General features: G+C 39.1%; 1 protein-coding gene across 1 annotated transcript in view; it reads right to left on the reverse strand.

Annotated features, from left to right (window-relative positions):
• Positions 1-9,655: 9,655 nt before the first annotated feature.
• The window catches only part of MAN1A1 (mannosidase alpha class 1A member 1), a 523,182-nt gene continuing 512,595 nt past the window's right edge, over positions 9,656-20,242 (reverse strand). The window contains exons 11-12 of the mRNA XM_063917232.1: positions 18,451-18,566; positions 9,656-15,992 (exon numbers count right to left, since the gene is read on the reverse strand). Of these exons, the coding sequence (XP_063773302.1) occupies positions 15,869-15,992; positions 18,451-18,566 (240 nt within the window). The 3' untranslated portion in view covers positions 9,656-15,868. The remainder of the gene's footprint in view (positions 15,993-18,450; positions 18,567-20,242) is intronic.

Raw genomic sequence — 20,242 nt, forward strand, 5'->3', positions numbered from 1 at the left:
CCTTCCTAGATGCAATGGGTTACCTCCAATTCCCCACTGTGTATGTAAATACTGTTGAATAAAGACAGAAGATGTATTAAATGGTGTTGGGATGAACAACTGCACCTTGTATGGGGACAGGAAAAAAGGGCACCAACCGATAAGGAAGATTGCTATAGGATAACTAACATCTTCAGATGCATACATTGTGGTAGAGTATCAGGCAATAGCTGTACTATATGGTGTTATGAAGTGGATAGTAATGATGACCAAATAATAAGTATTGCCAGTAGGGTTATAAGGGAAGGAATGCCCACTGTTGGAGAGCCTGAACATTATGGAGAATTAGACTAATCTGATGATGGTGATTATTATAACCCCATAGCTAGAGCTGATGCATATGGGTTAAATACATTTGTTGAATTAGCCACCACAGCAGCCAATAGTAATGCATTCTGTGTGGTACCACCTATGCATGTGGGAGAAGTTTACAAAACTTGTTTCATTTGTATCCTAATTTCTGTAGCCACAACGATTAAGATTGATTTACTACCCAGTTGCATTTAGTGACATACCTCATGACCTGTTAGGAACAACAGATCCAGATTATAAGTGTGGAAGGTTTCACTCAACAAAATATTATTGCATTTGAGAAGTATTGTTGAAAAACTACTAGTGGACAACAACTTCAAGCTCTAGAGATAACCAACTGTGTATGTTCAAGTGTGCAATATATGGGTAGACGTATATGCCAAAAAGTCTGATCTCGGCATGTGGTGACATTGTATATTCAGATTTTCTTGCTTACTCTCCTGGTGTGTGTTATCTAGGAAAGCAAGCCTTTGTAGCAGCCCATGCAAACATCACCAAGCTAGTAACTCCCTTAAGAGGGAGAGGTTCATTGTCTCTAAATTGCAGGTCTGACTTATCCCTTCTGACCAGCTCTGAATACACTGTTTTGGCTCGCTCTCTAACTGGGGTACCAGGCCTCAGTCTGTTATAAACAGCATTGCGTGTGGATTGGCGAAAACAATCAATGTAACTTGCACAGTCATTGCACGTATCAAGAATTGAGAGATACTGTATTAGAGAAGGTCTACTTTAGACTGGAGTAGCCATTGACTAACTACTACTCAAAGCTGGAAGTGGGTGTGAACAATTACAAAAAATGTGTTGTTTTAATATCTCAGACAACTACAATATAACTCATTTGAAAAGGGTTATGCAGAAAGCATGCATCAGGGTACCAACTGAGCCCTTTTTGGTTGACCAGGACAAGGGTTCTCTAAATGGTTTACACAAACACTGCACTATGTAATGATAGAATTTGTTATTTTTTTTGTAAATTATGTCAGTGTCTGGTGCATGTCTGCCATTGGAAGGCAGATTAAGATAAGTGTTTCAAGGAAGATATCCAATACACATGTACTGATACTAGCGGGCACCTGTCACCTAAAATACTAATAGTAATTTCCATATTCTGTCACAAGACTCACACAGTAAGTGGCTTGTTATTGATTTTTATTAATCATTACCAAAAGTATGTATTATTAAAGTCAAATCAAACGTTTCTGTATTGTCTCATTAATTATATATTTCTTCCTTTTCCAAATAACCGGTTCTTAGTTAATTCATTGCAATGAATGGTTAAAAATATACCTTTATGGTTAGAACTTACAGTTGATAACGGGATTTCTCCTATGTCCACAGGTATCCACAGGATAACATTGGGATATGCCGGAGCGACAGTGGAAATGGCACCAAACAGTCACAAGCTTCCTGGCCTCCCGTGATGCATCGGGCTCCTCCATATAATCCCGCCCACTGACTCAGTCAAATCAGTTGTTTTCACAGCAATTAGGCAGGAGTATCATGTTGAACCCTATTCAGGTGATAAGAACACACATGCACACCCTTCCATACAAGAGGGAAGAGGTTTAGTGATTGCAAAAATCCTCAAATCAGGTGCGTCAGGGTGGGATCCCTGTGGACATAGGAGAAATCCCATTATCAACGGTAAGTTCTTACCATAACGGTATATTTCTCCGGCTGGGTCCACAGGTTATCCACAGGATAACATTGGGATTCCCAAAGCCATTATTAGTGGTGAGGATGCTCCTGATTAACCAGGAGAACCTTTCGCCCGAATTCTGCGTCATGAGAGGCAAAAGTATCCAAGGCATAATGTCTAATGAATGTGTTAATGGAAGACCATGTGGCTGCCTTACATATATGTTCTGCTGAAGCACCATGCTGTGCTGCCCATGAAGGACCTACCCTATGTGTAGTGTGCGCAGAGACATTAGCCGGAACAGGGAGATCAGCACGAGAATATGCTTCTGAAATTGTCATTCGAAGCCATCTTGCTAGCATCTGTTTAGTAGCAGGCCATCCTCTTGTGTGAAATCCGTAGAGAATGAAAAGAGAATCTGTCTTTCTGATGGCCCTAGTACAATATACGTAAATTCTTAATGCACGGACTACGTCCAGTGACGCTTCTCCCGCAGAAAGTCCCGATACCTGAAAAAGCCGGGACTACAATTTCTTCGTTCAGGTGAAACTTTGAGACCACCTTCGGAAGATAACCAGATCTAGTTCTGAGAACGGCTTTATCTGGAGAAAAGGAGACTTACACGACAGTGCTCCTAAATCTGACACTCTTCTAGCTGACGCCATTGTCAGTAGAAAGAGATCTTTAGCCGTCAACCATTTAAGGTCTGCTCTCTTAAGTGGTTCAAATGGAGCCTCCTGAAGGATTTTAAGAACCAGATTTAAATCCCAGGGTACCTGCAGGAACAAACGGTGGTTGAATGTGCAACATTCCCTGAAAAAAAGTACGCACATCCTGTAGGTTAGCAATTTTTCTCTGAAATCATAGAGTTAATGCCGATACTTGAACTCTCAAAGAAGCCACTTTTAAACCCTTATCCATTTCTGCTTGGAGGAAATCTAAAATCCTGGATACTTTAAAAGATCTTGGATTCAAACCTCCTTCGTTACACCAATGAATATAGGCCTGCCATATTCGATGATAAATACGAGCTGAAGAAGGCTTTCTTGCTCCAAGCATGGTTTGAATTACCTGTTGTGAAAAACCTCTTGATTTTAGGATCGAGGTTTCAACAACCTCGCCATCAGACAGTCGTTCCAGATGGTTGTGATAACAAGGCCCCTGCATTAGTAGATCTGGCCATTGAGGAAGCAGAATTGGAGCTTCCACGGACATCCTTAGTAGATCTATAGACCAATGCCTTCTGGGCCAGGCTGGAGCTATTAGAATTATGGCTCCCTTTGCTTGCTTTATTTTCCTCACCACCCTGGGCAACAGGGAGATTGGAGGAAAGAGATATGCCAGATGAAATTCCCATTTCACTGACAGTGTGTCTACAAGGATCGCCCCGGGATCCTTTGTTCTCGACTCGTATGCCGGAACTTTGTTGTTCCAACGGGACGCCATGAGATCTATCTCTGGCAGACCCCATCTGTTTACTAGAGTTTGAAATACTTCCGGGTGTAATGCCCGTTCGGTCTCCTGAATGGTGTGTCGACTGAGAAAGTCCGCTTCCCAGTTCAGCACTCCCGGCACAAACACTGCAGACAATGACGGAAGATGAAGTTCTGCCCATCTTAGTATGTGAGTTACTTCTTCCATCAGTCTTTTGCTGTGAGTCCCTCCCTGATGGTTGAGGTACGCTACTGCTGTTGCATTGTCTGAACGGATCAGGACTGGTCTTTCTTGCAGAATGTCCTTTGCCTGAACTAGAGCCATATATATGGCCCTTATTTCCAACACATTTATTGGCAGGCAACTTTCCTTCATGGTCCATTTTCCCTGGAACCAAACATCTTTGAACACTGCTCCCCAGCCTTGAAGACTGGCATCTGTTGTCAGTACTTGCCAATCTGCTATCCAAAAGGGTCTCTCCTTGTCTAGATGGTACATCTGTAGCCACCAGGCCAGTGACCTTTTTACGTTTACTGGAAGCTTTATCATCTGTCTTTTTATTGTCTGATGTTTTCCATTCCATCTGGTTAGAATGAGGTGTTGTAGGGGTCTGGAGTGGAATTGTGCATATTCCACCATGTCAAATGTTGACCCCATCAGACCCATCAGTCGCATTGCTGCATGGACTGAAACTGTCTGACTGTGCAACAATTCCTGAGTCATTACCTGTACCTTGGATATCTTCTCCGGTAAGATAATCCTTTGTAGACTTGAATCCAATATGGCCCCCAAGTGAACCATCCGTTGGGATGGACTCAGAGACGACTTTTCCCAATTTAGGAGCCATCCGTGTCTCTGTAGACAAGCTATTGTCTGTTGGAGATGGTCAAAGATTAACTCCTGGGACTGAGCCAGGATTAAAAGATCGTTGAGCTATAGAAAAATTCTTATCCCCTGCTTGCGGAGATGAGCTGCCATAACCACCATAATTTTGGTAAATACCCTGGGGCTGTCGCTAGCCCAAACGGCAAAGCCTGGAACTGAAAATGTTGCTGGAGGATGGCAAACCTGAGGTAACACTGATGGGACCGTGCTATGGGCACATGCAGGTAAGCATGGCCAATACTATGGAGCGTAACGGCTCCATGTGAAACTTTGGAACCCAAATGTATTTGTTTAACCTCTTGAGATTGAGAATTGGTCGGAATGATTCATTTGGCTTCTGGATCAAAAATAGGTTTGAGCAATACCCTGTCCCCTTTGTGTCAGGGGTACCGGGATAATTATCCCAGACTGAAGCAATTTCTGAACTGCTTCTTGCAGAACCCTGGTCTTCGACTCTATACGAGACGGGCTGGTGCAAAAGAACCTTTGAGGAGGCTTGTTTTTTAAAGGAAAACCATAACCGAGAGATACCACCTTCTGCACCCAAGCATCTGTCGTCGACTGCTGCCAAATGTGTGCAAAGTGAAGGAGTCGGCCCCCAACCTTGGAATCCTCCAGGCGGAGGCCCGTACCCTAAAACGGATGGCTTCTGCTCTGGTTTGGAAGCTGGCCGTCTATTGGCCCACTGCTTCTTACCCCTAGGTGATTTATTGTACTGGGGTTGGTTAGCCTCAACCTTTCCTTTTGATCTAACTCGCCATCGAAACGGCCGAAATTTTGACCCCCTCAGTTTAGGGTTATAACTAGCCGGAAACCTGACCTTTTTGAATTCGGCTTCCGATTCCAGAATATCTGTCACTTACTTTCCGAACAGAATATTCCCCGTGAAAGGCAGCGCATCAAGAGCTTTTTTGGATTCTGCATCCGCTTTCCAAGCATGTAGCCAAATTGCTCTACGAGCGGCTACCATTAGGCTGATGCTTTAAAAGCAATCGTACCCATATCAATTGCTGCTTCTTCCAAATATTGCACAGCTTGTTTTATATAGCCTAGTTGAGACTCCTGCTCCCTGGTAGGTGCGGAGAGGTCATTCTCTAGTTCCTCCACCCATTCTACCATTGCTTTCGCCATCCAGGCTGAAGCCATAGCTGGCCTTACCACAGCCCCTGAGAGAGAAAAAATATTTTTCAAGAAACTATCTACTCTTCTATCTGTGACATCATCCAGTGAGGTAGAGGCAATGGTAAAACAGACTTACGCACAAGTCTTACAACATGTGCATCTACCTTAGGAGGAACTTCCCTTTTTGAACAGTCCCCAGCTGGAAAAGGATAATAAGAATCCCATTTCTTCTGAATCTTATACTTCTTATTGGGTGTAGCCCAAGGTCCTTCCATAATTTCCGTCAGATCCTCTGACTCTGGAAACTCAGTCCTAACCGATTTTGGACTTTTAAACACAGGTGCTTTAGATTTTGATACTGCTTTGGCTGGTTCCTCCAGACACAGAATTGCCTTCATGGCATCAATAAGCTCAGCTATATCCTCTGTGCTGAAACCCTCCGACTGACCATCATATGGGGTATTTGACTACACTGTATCCTCATCTGTTGTATCATCTTGTGTAGCCTGTAACATGGATGTATCTACTCTGGTATTAATAGTCTGGCTACTTGTAGAAGCTGTTGGCATCAAACCATAAGAAGGGAGCTGCATGTATGGGTTAATAGTGTAACCTATTCCCGGGGGTGGAACTGCAGGTGTTAATCTGCCCGCTATTGTAGACAAAGTCTGTGCGAACACACCCCATGGTGGCTCTACTGGTTGCTGCACTAGATGCTGCTATTTAGTTTGCTTATACGCAAAACAGTTTGCACATAACCCCTCATAAGTAAGATACTGGGCTATTCCATTCAAAATCCCTATTTTACAAGACAAGCCTGTTAAGGGTGTAGGAGCCCCTGGTAAAGTATCCTTGTCACTTTAGCCGCTCACAGACATGGTAAATAAACCGTTTTTACCAAAGCTACACTCTCTGTGACTGAAAATCACCTATATAGATATAGAAGTGATATCAATCTGACAACAATCCGTGCACCTGAATTGAGGTTTAGACAATACTTGACAAACATATAAAAGTCAACAATCACACTAGCAGTCAGTCACATGTTAATTATTAGACATTGTCATATGAGAATATAATCAACCACAAAATACTTTTCTAGTATGTAGGAGTACAATTACTGCACTTCTGTTTTTAAACAGCTATTACCACAAGTTTTTTCAAACATGTTATGCAGAAAAAAACAGTACTGTACAGGTCTCATATGCATTGTGTACCAAAATTAACTATTCATACTAACAAGTAGATAGAATTTTAGTACTGTATAACCCTTACTGTTAGAGTGGGATACAGGGAGATTCACCCCACTTCCAGAATCGATCAATACGCCCGAAAGACGCTGAGTGGATTCAGACGCTACTGGTGTACACTGCTGCTCTGGTAACTGGTAAGAGACAGACGCTCAATAACGGACCCAGACGCTCAGACAACGATGAGTGTATGCAGATGCTCCTGTCTGCGACCCGGTCTCGGCGGCCCATAGTGTACACAATAGCAGCGTCTAATCTGCGACCGAAAACTCTCGTGGTAGCCTCTGAGACGGAAGTGAGGTCATCAGTTCATGGATGGGAGACGCATGGAAACTGGTCATGAATTGGGGGGAGGGGCGACCAGGAGAGCGTCTGACTCCCCCTGCTGACAAACTCCAAGGATCGCAGCCTCAGCCTAGTCCTGGCACCTATGATCCCTGAAGCATAGCGCTGGAGCACTTAAGAGTGGTGGCGCATCAGTCACTGTTTGTGGTCTCCTCCAATACAGTGCGGCTGTGTCCGACGTCCTCTAGTAAGTGGAATCGATGCCTTACCTTCTCCCCATGCTCCGGCCACATCCTGGTAACGTCTGCTGGACCTGCTAGAACGTCCGACACAGACGCCCGTCGATACAGCACTAATACCCAAGGGTAAGCGTTGTTGCGACCCGGTGGGGAGTTGTTGGAGCGACTCTTTCCAGCATGCGTTTAAGACGCTGTTAAGAAAGATCACTCAAAACATAGTAAGACTATAAAAATAAAATAACAAAAGCTTAGGGCTGCCTTAACAGCAGCCCTGTGACCATGGTCCGGCTCCTGCCGCACCAAACAAAAAACTGATTTGACTGAGTCGGTGGGCGGGATTATATGGAGGAGCCCGATGCATCCTGGGAGGCCAGAAAGCTTGTGACTGTTTGATGCCATTTCCGCTGTCGCTCCGGCATATCCCAATGTTATCCTGTGGACCCAGCTGGAGAAAGGTACTTTATATAAGAACGTATTTACTCCCTGGACTATTATGAAGACACAGTGACATTCTGGCATGATGAAAAGTACCTATCTTTTATGACGACCTTCAGATTACTTCAATCTGCTGATCTGGGCGTGATCATGATGAGCAATGTTCCCTCATGCCACATCTAGATGAACGAGAACGACCCCATGTTGGTCACATTGATTACCATGCTGTTTCTCAAGAGACATTTCATCATGTACATGCTTAGGCTCATGCCTCAACATCCCACATCCTCCCCTTTATAATCCAGGCAGCAAATCATATTTGTGTATTAGGATAATTGTAAATACCCTGTTAGCAAATGATTTGTGTAATAATGTGTAAACAAATTGTATTGTATCCAACTCTGAAAGCTGGAAAATAATTGGCTTCTTTGTAACTAATCCACGCTGCTATGCGTAACCATTGGGGTGTGATTACTTTAATAAAATATACTTGCTTTTCATCACAACGGACTGGAAAAATAACTAAGTTCAAATGGTATGTATACTCGTATATTAGACACACACTTTTTGACCATTGTATGTGTATGCATGTATCTCTCACCAATTACAGTATATTAATATGGTAGATATTTTGTGATTGTAAAGCTGGGGAAGTTAAAGGTGGACAGTATTTATGTCCCAGGAGTCTGACCTATGGGACATAGTTTTATGCTGTAAACCAATTTAAACAGATTCAAACAAGTATGAATGAATTAAAGGTCCATGGAATGAATAGAAAGAGAGGGATGGACTCCTTACAGGAGTTCCATTTCAGGTGTTCCAGAATGACAGCAGCCTGATTAGCAATGAAACCATGAAGTGAAAATAAAAGGTGGATTAGTTTGTATAGTCTTTCTTGCTTCCCGGGAATGGAGGCAAGAAGCCTACAGGATGACAACTTTTGCTTGTGTGACAAAATGTACCTTTATGCTGTAGGGTTGTGTGTTGGACACTATGGGGCGATTTATCAAATCTTGCTTTACAGAACTAGCTGAGGCGAGCTGTATCAAACCACTTGACTCTGTTTTGATTGTCTGCTGTATGAAAAAGTGCAGCTGCCTAGCCCAAGGCATAGCGTCTGCAGACTGAGCTCATCAAATACAGTATATACTGAGCAGTCAAATTATTATGATCAACAGGAGATTTTATTCAAAGTAGCTATTCCACAGATGATGTTGATGTAGGATGTCTGAACCTGTATTAGAACACAAAGGTGAAGGTATGCAGAGACTAGTAAAGTGTACAAGCACATATGAAACAATGGCTAATAAACTCGCAACAGCATTGTGAGCATTAGCAAAACTGGTGCAGTGTTGAAATGGTTGAGGGTGGCAGTTGTTAATGTGTATGCAGAGTGGACCAAGAGACAAAACACTGGGTATGGGCCTGCAGTAATAAATGGCTACTGGAACAGAGTGTGAGCACAGACACGCAACAGTTCATCAAGCTACAGATAATCTGAATCTGGGACCAATTCAGATGGCCTCTCAACAAACAGGTCAACAAACATTATTGCATCGTATGGGCTACAGAAGCAGGCCTGTCTGTACGCCATTGCTTTCTGCTGCAAATAGGGTGAAATGTCTACAGTTTGCTCAGGAACACAGGAATCGGACAGTAAATGATTGGAAACAGGTCACGTGGTCTGACAAATCACGTTTTCAATAACACGGTTGAGATGGTTGGGTGAGGATACCATGGAATATTCTTGCATCGTCAAACATCTTCTGACTAGCGGAGGCAATATTATGATAAGGGGTATACTTTCATGGGAGTGTCTGGTGTATGTTGTTAAGCAACAGTGATCTTTCATCAAGTGCATTTTCTTTCTAAAATGTATTTCCACTCTTGTATACAAGGCACTACATAACAATAACATCGTTCAAGTCATTACTACAGTATTTTTTTCTTTGTAAAGAAACATCCCAGTTTCTCATTAAAAATATTAGAAATTAAATCAGTGCAACAGCTTCATGTAGAATAAAAGACTTTATTCACAGTATAATTTTACAAATATAATTTTTATAAATTGTGCATTTTAATCTATTACATAACTCTAAAATTTAAGTTTTGTATAAAGGTGGAATGTACAAAATAAAATTCAATGCAAAGAAAGTTACAAAAAAATAATAATTTTTTTTTCAATGAAATTAACTATTACAATACCACCTGTGATAATTGTTCCACAAACCTGATTAAACATGTATTCTTTGACTTTCCAGTGGGAATGTTTATAATAATAATAAAAAATGTAAAATAATATAGTGGACACAGGGGAGCGTTTTTATTTTTTTTTGCAAATTAACAATCAGTTCTGACCTGAATGCTACCGCTGTGGCCCTAGAGTTAAGTAACTTGATTAAAACATACGTTCAAATTAGCAGCCGATCCAGGTCACACCTATTTACAGTAAAAATATGCTCCCTTTCATACAGGCCATATGATATTGTGATGGTCTTGTAAAAAAAAAACCACAAAAAAACAAACACATGTACAGTAATGTAATTTGGAATTATGATTTAAGAGTTCATTTTACATTTTAATAAATCAAAATTTTTAATTAAAATGTTGTTTGTGCTTGTCATTTGGCTTTGTAAAAAAGTAGCTGTGACCACTCTGGAAAGCAGTATTGCAAACTATACAATGTGTGCAACTGAAAGAAAACCTGCATGGACCCTGAACGCTCTTAACATTTGGAAACAAGCCATTTTGGTGTTTATTCAATTAGAAGTGATGGCTGTGAGGTGGAACGCTGGCACCATGCAGCCACCAACATCACACATTTTCTCTCAGTGGTGCAAAAAAAAAGTGCAATGTTGGGGTCTCGTAATTTTTTGGTGATGTGTGTAATGCCATATCACCAATACATTAAATGTAATCTTTTAATACTCTAGAAATATAGCTTTAGAAAGTCCACGACACCCCAAAAAATTGCAAGTGGAAAATTTTATATGATATTTAAGGGTAAACTGTTTGCAAATAAGCCCTATATAGCATGGAAATCCTGACACGCCAAACCAGAAAATGTATACAGTGAAGAAAACCAATTGGAATATACAGTACAAGCTATTTGACAGCACTGGAAAGTAATAGTGCTAGATATTACAAATCAAGTTATTATTGACAAAACCAATCATACTGTATGCAATATCATGTAATTACATCCCATACATGTGTTTTCATATACAAAACTCTTCTCTTAATAAAAATCCTCTTATGCCAACAGCTTATTATTGGAAAATAGGAGCAAGCTTTGGCGCGTTATCTGCTCTTTGAGTTTATGGAAACTGCTGGTTCTACTTCTGCTTACAAAACACGTTTTTAAAATAAATAAGTTGATATTGCTGAAAAGGCGCTTAATGTAAAAAATAAAACTGGTTTTCAATTTAAACTGCCCAACAAGGGTACAATGAGTTTGCAGCAATACTATAGTGTGAAGTCCAATTTTTCCAAAGATGTGAAAACATCCAGGCAGACTATTTGACCCCTGTTTAAACACTTACATTTGTTATTACCAATATCTATAAACTGAGGTAGAGAGGAAAGACTGACAAAATCAATATGAGATAAAAGCAAGAGACTTATTTTCGAATTTTCTTATGAAAACTGGACTACTAATGCTTGAAATGTCTTTGCATTCCCAGTCGCAGAATATGTAAAAGTTTATATGAATACATCACATTTACTTATAGACAAACTGAAACATTGATGAATCTTCAGTTTTTAAATGGTTCTCCACTTCAGTGGTTTTTGTACTCGCCACTTCTAATACTTCAGTGAGAGAGCCCCCCCCCCTCCTGCAGTATGCTCAAGCAGGGTCCTGTTATTTCCAAATAGCCAAGGATGGCTACTCAGTTGTGGCCAGGGACTTTGGCAGGTGATAACCCACAGAATAATCATAAGTACCAGAACACTATAGAAAAGAGCAACTGCTTGGTCCTCGATGAAGTATTCGTATGGGAAATGGGATGGAGTTAGAAAAAAAATAAAGACAGACGGACAGTACCAAATCCTAAAGAAAATAATAAGTGTAAGCAGTAAGAGGTTTCATGATAATTTAAATACTACCCTATAGTAATAGAACAGCTACAATATACTGTAGATAGCTATAAGTCCATGGGCCAGATGTAATGCCGCCCAACTTCAGTGGCTGTGCGGGATGCTAACCGAACGCAGACTTTTTTTTTTTTTTTAAAGGAGAAATTACTTACAAGGCATGGTTTTACCTTTTAAGTGATTGCCCCTTTAAAAATAATGTCCGAGTTCAGCTGGCATCCCACATGGCCTCTGTACCTGGGAGGCACTATATCCCGCCCTGTGCTTCTTTACAAAGCACCATCTTAAAAGAGCCAAGAACTTACAGTACTATTAATATAGGTCTGATCCAAATAATTGCAGAGGTGGTGATATTACTTAGCATACATAGGGAAGGTTGTATGTGAGACACAATCTGCTGGTGCTCTCAATCTCTTATACAATAATTGGTGCTAGTTACTTCTAATTTATATATTACATGATTTTCTTCATTTGAATGACTACAGTATGTGCAATGTCTAGGATTTAGCTTGATGAAGTACATTACCCTATTCTTATTGCTGGGCTCCTATTTAGGACATACTAGATTCTCTAGTCCGCACTTTAAAATTTTTAATATATTTTCATGTTAAAATACACTGAGATAAATGACGTATTAGCCATTTATCTGGTAAACCCACCAGTAGTTCAGCAAATTGTATACTGTTTAGGGCTGGATAAAAATACTGTTACAGCATTGAGCTGCACCTTTGCAATTATAAGAATAATCACCTAGTGAACAGGGGGAGGGGTGTCTATTCCCTATAGCAAACATCCCTGTGTTACTTCAAGCTGTAGTTTAATATACATGGGAGATTATTAGGAAGGCACACCACCTGTAAAGGTATATATGTGAGACAATGACCTACCTGCTCCGTCCCATAAGCACGCCATGAGTACAATAAAGCAGATACTATGCAGCAAAGTGAATATAAAGGTCACAAATCTGATAGTATAAACACCTTCAACAACGTCCCAACAAGTAAATATGAAATGTCTCAATCACCACTGTAAACCTAGATGTGTATTTGCTCAGTAAGCAATGTTACTGGTGTTTCTCAGTTGCTATATATTTTGTTTTGCTGAACTGCTATGTCCTGTAAGTTATCGGCAATATCTTGCTTACTAAATGCATTCACTGTCACAATGATGAAATGTAGCTGTTACTACAGACACCAATAGGACTGGTGAGGGGTGTTTGCTATTGCAATATATATATATATATATATATATATATATATATATATAAAAGAGGGGTCCCTTTGTAATCTCAACACGAAACACCTTGAGACTTTAGACCCTCATTACCAGCATTTCTGTTACTTCTGTTTCTGTAGTACTGAATACATAACTATTTATGCAGTCACTTGTTATGCACGTTTGGAAGGTGTTTGAATGGGATGTAGTCTGGTGACCGCCGGTCACAATAACTCCACCTACAGCCCACCCCCTCAGAATCCAGACAGTCGGTATGCCAACTAGCAGGGACTATTCCCACTCGTGGTTGTCCATGACACCCATAGAGTGGGAATAGAACCTGTGGCAAGCGCAGCTCACCAATGAGCCTGCAGCATGGCGAGCCCACGCCAGTCACGCATGCCCAACCCATTTGAATGGGTCACATGCCAGAGTGTAAAATACATTTAGAACACAACATACTGTACTTAATTGTTTTATGTGATATTAAATATAAATAAAGTTATATCCAATTTCAATGATGTGTTATTTTTAGAATTATCATTTGAAAAGGCAATACATTACAATTCATGTCAGCGATTTCCCAGAAACACCCTAATAAAAGATGTAAAAAGTGGCAATATGCAATGTAATATGTTTGACAATAGTCAATATGGAATTCAAAAGGTGTTTAGCTCATTTGCACTTCTGTTCACTGCAATTTACAGTATACAGATTATACCTTACAAAGAGAAAAAAAATATCAATTAAATTTGGAACCAAAAAACAGCAACCTTAAGAGTAAATAAAAAAAAAATAAGAAAAAAAAATAATTTGACTCATTGTATTTGAAAAGAGCATATTCTCTCTGAAATTACTGTTTTATATAGCTTGTCGGAAAAGTACGATCACCGGTGTTTGACACTGGAAATCAGAAACTGTGTATTATCCTTAAATTAAATCTCCTGATGCAGCTATAACAGGATTAATAGTAACATAGAAAACGGTATCAGACACTGAAAAGCTGAAATACGGGTCTAATAATCTTACAGTTTTTAATTATGACAACCCTTTTATGGGTGCTCTAAAGTATCATAAGGCCTTGTATACATGGGCATTAAAGCCTATTAATCTTTACCTGATGATGGTTCGAAAACTAGTGTAAAAGTACAATACAATCTCTCTCAAAAGCCTCCGGTTCGCAGCAAGGTTATCTTAAATGCTCAGGATTTACAATGGAGCACTTTGGGATCACTCATTAACCACATGATGTGCTATCATAGGAAGAACAAAGTACTATTATCTATGCTTTTAACTAGCGGTGTATTACTTTTTAATATTAGCGATAAAAAAAGTTAAAAACTCCAACACCTACATTGTCACATGCAGATATTTCAAACACTATTATAAATCCATTAGTGTCTTTGTTGTCTGACCATATTAATTGCCAACAGCTTGTCTTGCCTCTTCTACCTAAAAATGTTGGATACAGTATGTCCTGCACGTAAATAAAGACACCTGTTTACAAGCTTCCAGTTGGATCAATTTACCTTGAGCTGACTCAATGACCACAACTGTAGTTCATAGGTGTGATAGTTTCCTTATAACGACAAGGCTACAAAGAGCTGAATGGGGCCCGGGTACTTAGTGTCTAAAACTGAAAAGTGTGGACATGCCCGCTCCAGAAAAAAAATACTATGTGCGGATCTGTGCGCTGCTAAGGAGGACATTTGTTACCCTCAGCAGCTGACACGGCACCATCCAAGCAGCCCAGGCAATCAGTACGCTTTTTATTACCTACCCCCTCTTGGCATCCCAGTATAAAGATACTGTAGTATAAACATTATGTGGCTGCAGTAGAGGTGAAGCAAACATTTTGGATTGGGGTCTCTAAGGAGAGGGCATCAATAACCTGTGAACACCAGCTCCTGGCCTTTGAAGGCTAATATGGATAGGGTCATAATTCCAATAATGGTCTAACAAAATCCTAAAATAATTACTGCAGAAGGTTATTGTTGAAATAAACAAAAAGAAATTCAAAAACTTACAAACTTTCAAAATTCCATTGGTCAAAGGAGATCAGCTCTAACGTACAGAAAATAGATGTAAATCATGAAATATTTCCACTACAAAGGACAAGCAATATATTGTCCTTAGAAAATAACCTGAACACTTTAAATTTAATTTTGCACAACCTGGATTGTCTATAGATCAGATATATTTATATACAGATAAATTTAGTTTTGTAATCAAAATTCTTTACAAATATGTTAATTGAATAGCTTAGATAACAATTCATTTAACAAAAACTTTAAAGAAATATTTGGATCATTGCTAAAAAAGAGTTGCGTCTGCTTGGGATTGAGTTATTTCTATGTCACTTTCCTCAGAAATTAGATACTTCTGAACATGTTACCAAATAAAACTCGCAGAAGAGGAAGATATCACAGTTACACAATTTGTCTTAGATGAGTTTCAGACAAATCAGAGTCACATATAACTGGAAAGGAAAATAAAACAGTTCTTTTATACTATTCATTATGGCTTTTTGCAACATGGCAAAATATTACAGCATAAAGCAGACAATCTCCTCACAGAGGAGGAAAGATCTTTGCAGTCAAATGAAGGGAATAAGTAGTAGTAACGAAAATTGCAGACTGTTCTATTCTATATTGGCAAGAGATGGTTTTATAACTCTAAACAGAATGTCCATGTGGGGGAAAGGTGCTTTAACTTCACAGTCATTAGTAGATCACTATTGAATGGAACCAGTCAGAGATCTTGGAGTAAACATGACAGACTGCAAAATATTGTTATACAATTTCAGGAAAAAATTCACATAACGTAAAGGTGTTTTGTCCTGGATCCTGGAAAATGGAATGTTGAAGGAATGCAGAGAACTAACTGTATGAAAATCAATTTTTGATGCCTTTATTTTGCTACAGTACGCCTTCTATCGTTCTGTCAGCCTTTTGGATAATGGGCAAAGGATGTGCCTCAGTGTTGAAAATCCAATGTTCTAATGGAAGAAGATCATCATCCGAAAATAATAAGTAGAGATACCTGAAAGAGTAAAGCACAGTTGTTTATGCATTTGGCAGTAAATAAGCTCTTATTCTTTATCACTCTTTAGTAATGTTTATGGTTTCACAGAAAATTATATAAAATGCTAAACTCACAATGAGTGCACCAGTTATTACATAATAAAGTAAGCATACAGTGGGGGAAATGTATGAAGCAGTGAAAATAGTGGAGAAGTTGCCCATGGTTGCTACTTCTAAATGTTACCTCAATGCTGTTTGCCATGGGCAACGTCTGCACTGGCACACTTCTCCACTCTTTTCACTGCTTCATACATCTCCCCCATTAAGAGATAATGATTGTGATCTACACTGCAGGCAACAATGTACTGTACATACAGTTGTGTCCTCATACACCTTAATCACAATGTGACAGAATTGCTTCACAAGACTGCACTGACTAATTTGATCTGTGACACTTGTCTATCTCTGTGCGACTGAGTCTGCATCTGGATAAAATGCACAATGGAACTTGGCGTGAAAAAAAGCCGCAAGAGATGCATCTTAGCACTTTGTATACAAATTTAGACTCTGATGCACACAGATATACAAGTGTTTGAGATCAAATTATTCAATGCAGTCTCATGAAGTGGTTTTTTCACACTGCATTGAGATTAAAACGCACATTCTAGCGAAAAGATGCAAGACGAGTCGCATGGCAACTGGTGCTCCGAGAAGGGCTGTTTGGCGTGACTGCAGCAATAGTGTATGAGGACACATCTATATTAAATACATGATTTCTACAAATTAATCTTGTAATTTACAAGAAAGAGGATCGTTATCAACTCTTGATAATATTTTAGAATAGTGTGTAGTCATTTTTGTCTAAGCTACTGGTATAGTCGAGTATGTCCAGGTCTTAATGCTGTCATTATTTGCCACTGAATAAATTCACGAGTTTCTGGTTAAATAAAAATTCCTGAGAATGCAGCCAATCAAATCACTAGAATCCTGTGACAACACTGAGGAACTTCATGACCAACATGATACAGTATATGTTGGTTCATACTGAATTCATAGGGTGGTACTCAATTCTTTTCACCCCTTCCATACCCGTTCTGTTTCTGCTGATGGGCGTGGTATAATCATCTCAGCTCGCTACCCCTGGGGTAGCGAGGGCACCCAACCCTTTACGCAGCTAAACCTGATTACTATGGGCACGATATGAGATATAACAGGGTTCACTTTAGAAAGGAGATTGGGCATGATATTTCATGATATATCATTTGAATACCACCCATAGATTGCACTGTCATTCTCTATGAAGGTAAATAGATTTAATCAACCTGTACATTATAATCAAAACCTGCATTTTTGGGACGTGATTAGAGAGTTCTGAGAAACTTTGCTCGTAAAACTGGAATTATACGCAAATTTTGTGCATTATTCATCAAAAAGGTAAACAGTTAATTATATTCTGATGTGCCAACTACACTTGCAAAACCATATTTAAAATGTGAGCATGACCAATGCTCATATAAAATAAACTTTCACTCCCTCATTTTAAATGGCCTGCCTCTTCTTCAGTGTGGTATCTCACAGAAAAATTGATAACTACCATTTGTGAAAAGGAAATCACAACATCCATCCCTTGCTTTGTGACACTGCCCTTAGGCTAAGAATGCACACACGGACTAGAAATTTACAATCTAGGATTCTGTTCCCAACCACGCTGTAAAAAGACTTGTACTCACATCTGTTTCAATATCCATTTACAGTCTAATCGTCAAATAGTGAGCGATTATAAATCTCAGAATTGATTCTCTGAACGGAACTTGCTGTTCTTGCTGATTGCAGCCTGCAAACAAGTGTTCTTCATAGTAACATTATGAGGTCTGCCAATGAATGCAGACCATTACCTTTCACAGGTAATAATGTTAACTGACCAATGAGGGATATAAAAATTTGGAGAGGGATAACGTACCTATCTGCTCCTGCCATTTTTTAAACTCAGCATGTGACATGGCAGCTTGGAGCAGATTGGTTGGCACTTTATCCCTCTCCAAACGTTGATAAATCTCTTCCTAACTGCTTTAAAATTTCCATACTTATACCTCAGTTTATTATTTTACAGCAATAAAATATATTAATGTTATGTGCATGCCGATTATAACTAATGCTAATATGTAGACATAAAGCCTGAACATAAATGATGAAGCCATAAAAGATTTTTTTATTATTGTAGAGCCACCATTTTCTATTGTTGCAGAGTATTTACCAAAAAATATTGACACAAAAAATTCACACAGTTGAGCTGACCTCCAATTAAAATAACTGTAAATATAACTTGTGCTGGTAAAACAAACTGTGGCCAATTGCTTTACATTATTCAAACCTTTGCTGCTCTGGGGTCAGAAAACATGATGAGAATGTGAATGGTTTGTTCTCATCTGTGCTGCTGCTTAACATTAATTGACCTCTTAATCACTGTCCATACTTACTTGAGAGTCTCCGCAAGGTAAAAACTTTGCTGCACATCATCGTGATTGGGGTGAGAAGCGTAAACATCCCTGACACCAGAATAGCCTCCTTCCACTCTGCAGTACTTTTCCAATGCCTGACAAGCACAAGAATACAATCATGCTCAAGCACATGAATCTACTGTCAATGTTTCGATTAGCCTGCAAAATCCAATTACCTTTCACATTTCTGCCAATTGAAAGCACCTTGTCGCAAAGAATATGGGCATGGTTTCAATTTACAAAGACAGATAAGAAAAAGAAGAAGATGTATGCGGCTTCTGTTTGGGCAGCAAGTCAATTAACACCGCAAGGTTTCAGTGACATTTTGGATTTACAGCTGAACATATTAGAGCATTAGTATAATAAGATTCACACAGATGCATATAAATTCCTATTAAAAAACATATTTTTAAATACTCAGTCTCATTTTATGCACATGCCTATTGTGGCATATTCTGATTTCAGATATTTACTATGTAACAGTACTCTGTATATAAATAAAATATCAGATCATTTTTATTAATTCTGCAAAACCAAAATAGACTTAATGCGAAAACTACAATAAAATATTTAAATTTCCAGATCAAAAAAAAATATATATATAAAAAAAAAAATTGATATATATATATATATATATATATATATATATCAAACAGACAGATCTGAGGGCGCTTACATGTATGGTACTGCTTCGATATTATTAGTACATCAGTTTAAAACAAAACAATTTTCATTTACTTAGAATAAAATTTATTCATAAAAGTACAGAATAAAACATAGTACGTCTTTGTGATTTTACAGAGGATGTCTTCGGATATATCTGGTTTTATATTCATTTTTTAGGGTCCCTCTTTGTTGAAACATACGATACAGAAGTAGAATAGATCGACCCAACGCGTTTCGTTCCTATCGGGACTTCATCAGGGGTACTTTATCAAAATGCTCAAACAATGATGTGAAGAAAATCTGATTAAATGTATAAACCTCTATTAAAACCAGGTTATCTGGATATGATACCAGACTACAATATGATACCGCGTGATGTGGCTCCATTACGGAAAAACAGTGTCCATACACTAATATGCAGCATCTCAACGATGGTCTAAAAGTACCGCTATGTACTTTTATGATAAATTTTATTCTATGTAATTGAAAATTGTTTTGTTTTAAACTGATGTACTATTATTGAAACAGTACCATACATGCAAGCGCCCTCAGATCTGTTTGTTTGCTGTTTTCCCCCGAATCTAACAGGAGGTTCTTCTAGAGGTGCTGCTCTTTCATTCTCTTAGCGCAATTGGGTACCCTCCCCTTTTTTCTTTTATAATACACACACACACACACACACATATATATATATATATTATACATACATACTACCGTTCAAAAGTTTGGGGTCACCCAGACGATTTTGTGTTTTACATGAAAACGGACTTATTTATCAAATGAGTTGCAAAATGAATAGAACATATAGTCAAGACATTGGCAAGGTTAGAAATAATTATTATTTGAAATAATTTTGTCCTTGTCCTTCATAGAATGCTCCCTTTGCAGCAATTACAGCATTGCAGACCTTTGGCATTCTAGCTGTAAATTTGTTGAGGTAATCTGAAGAAATGTCACCCCACGCTTCCTGAAGCACCTCCCAGAAGTTGGACTGGCTTGATGGGCACTTCTTGTGTACCATAGAGTCAAGCTGCTCCCACAACAGTCAATGGGGTTGAGATCTGGTGACTGCACTGGCCACTCCATTACAGACAGAATACCAGCT

Source organism: Pseudophryne corroboree, chromosome 4 (genome assembly GCF_028390025.1).
Source record: "Pseudophryne corroboree isolate aPseCor3 chromosome 4, aPseCor3.hap2, whole genome shotgun sequence".
In the NCBI taxonomy this organism is placed as follows: domain Eukaryota; kingdom Metazoa; phylum Chordata; class Amphibia; order Anura; family Myobatrachidae; genus Pseudophryne; species Pseudophryne corroboree.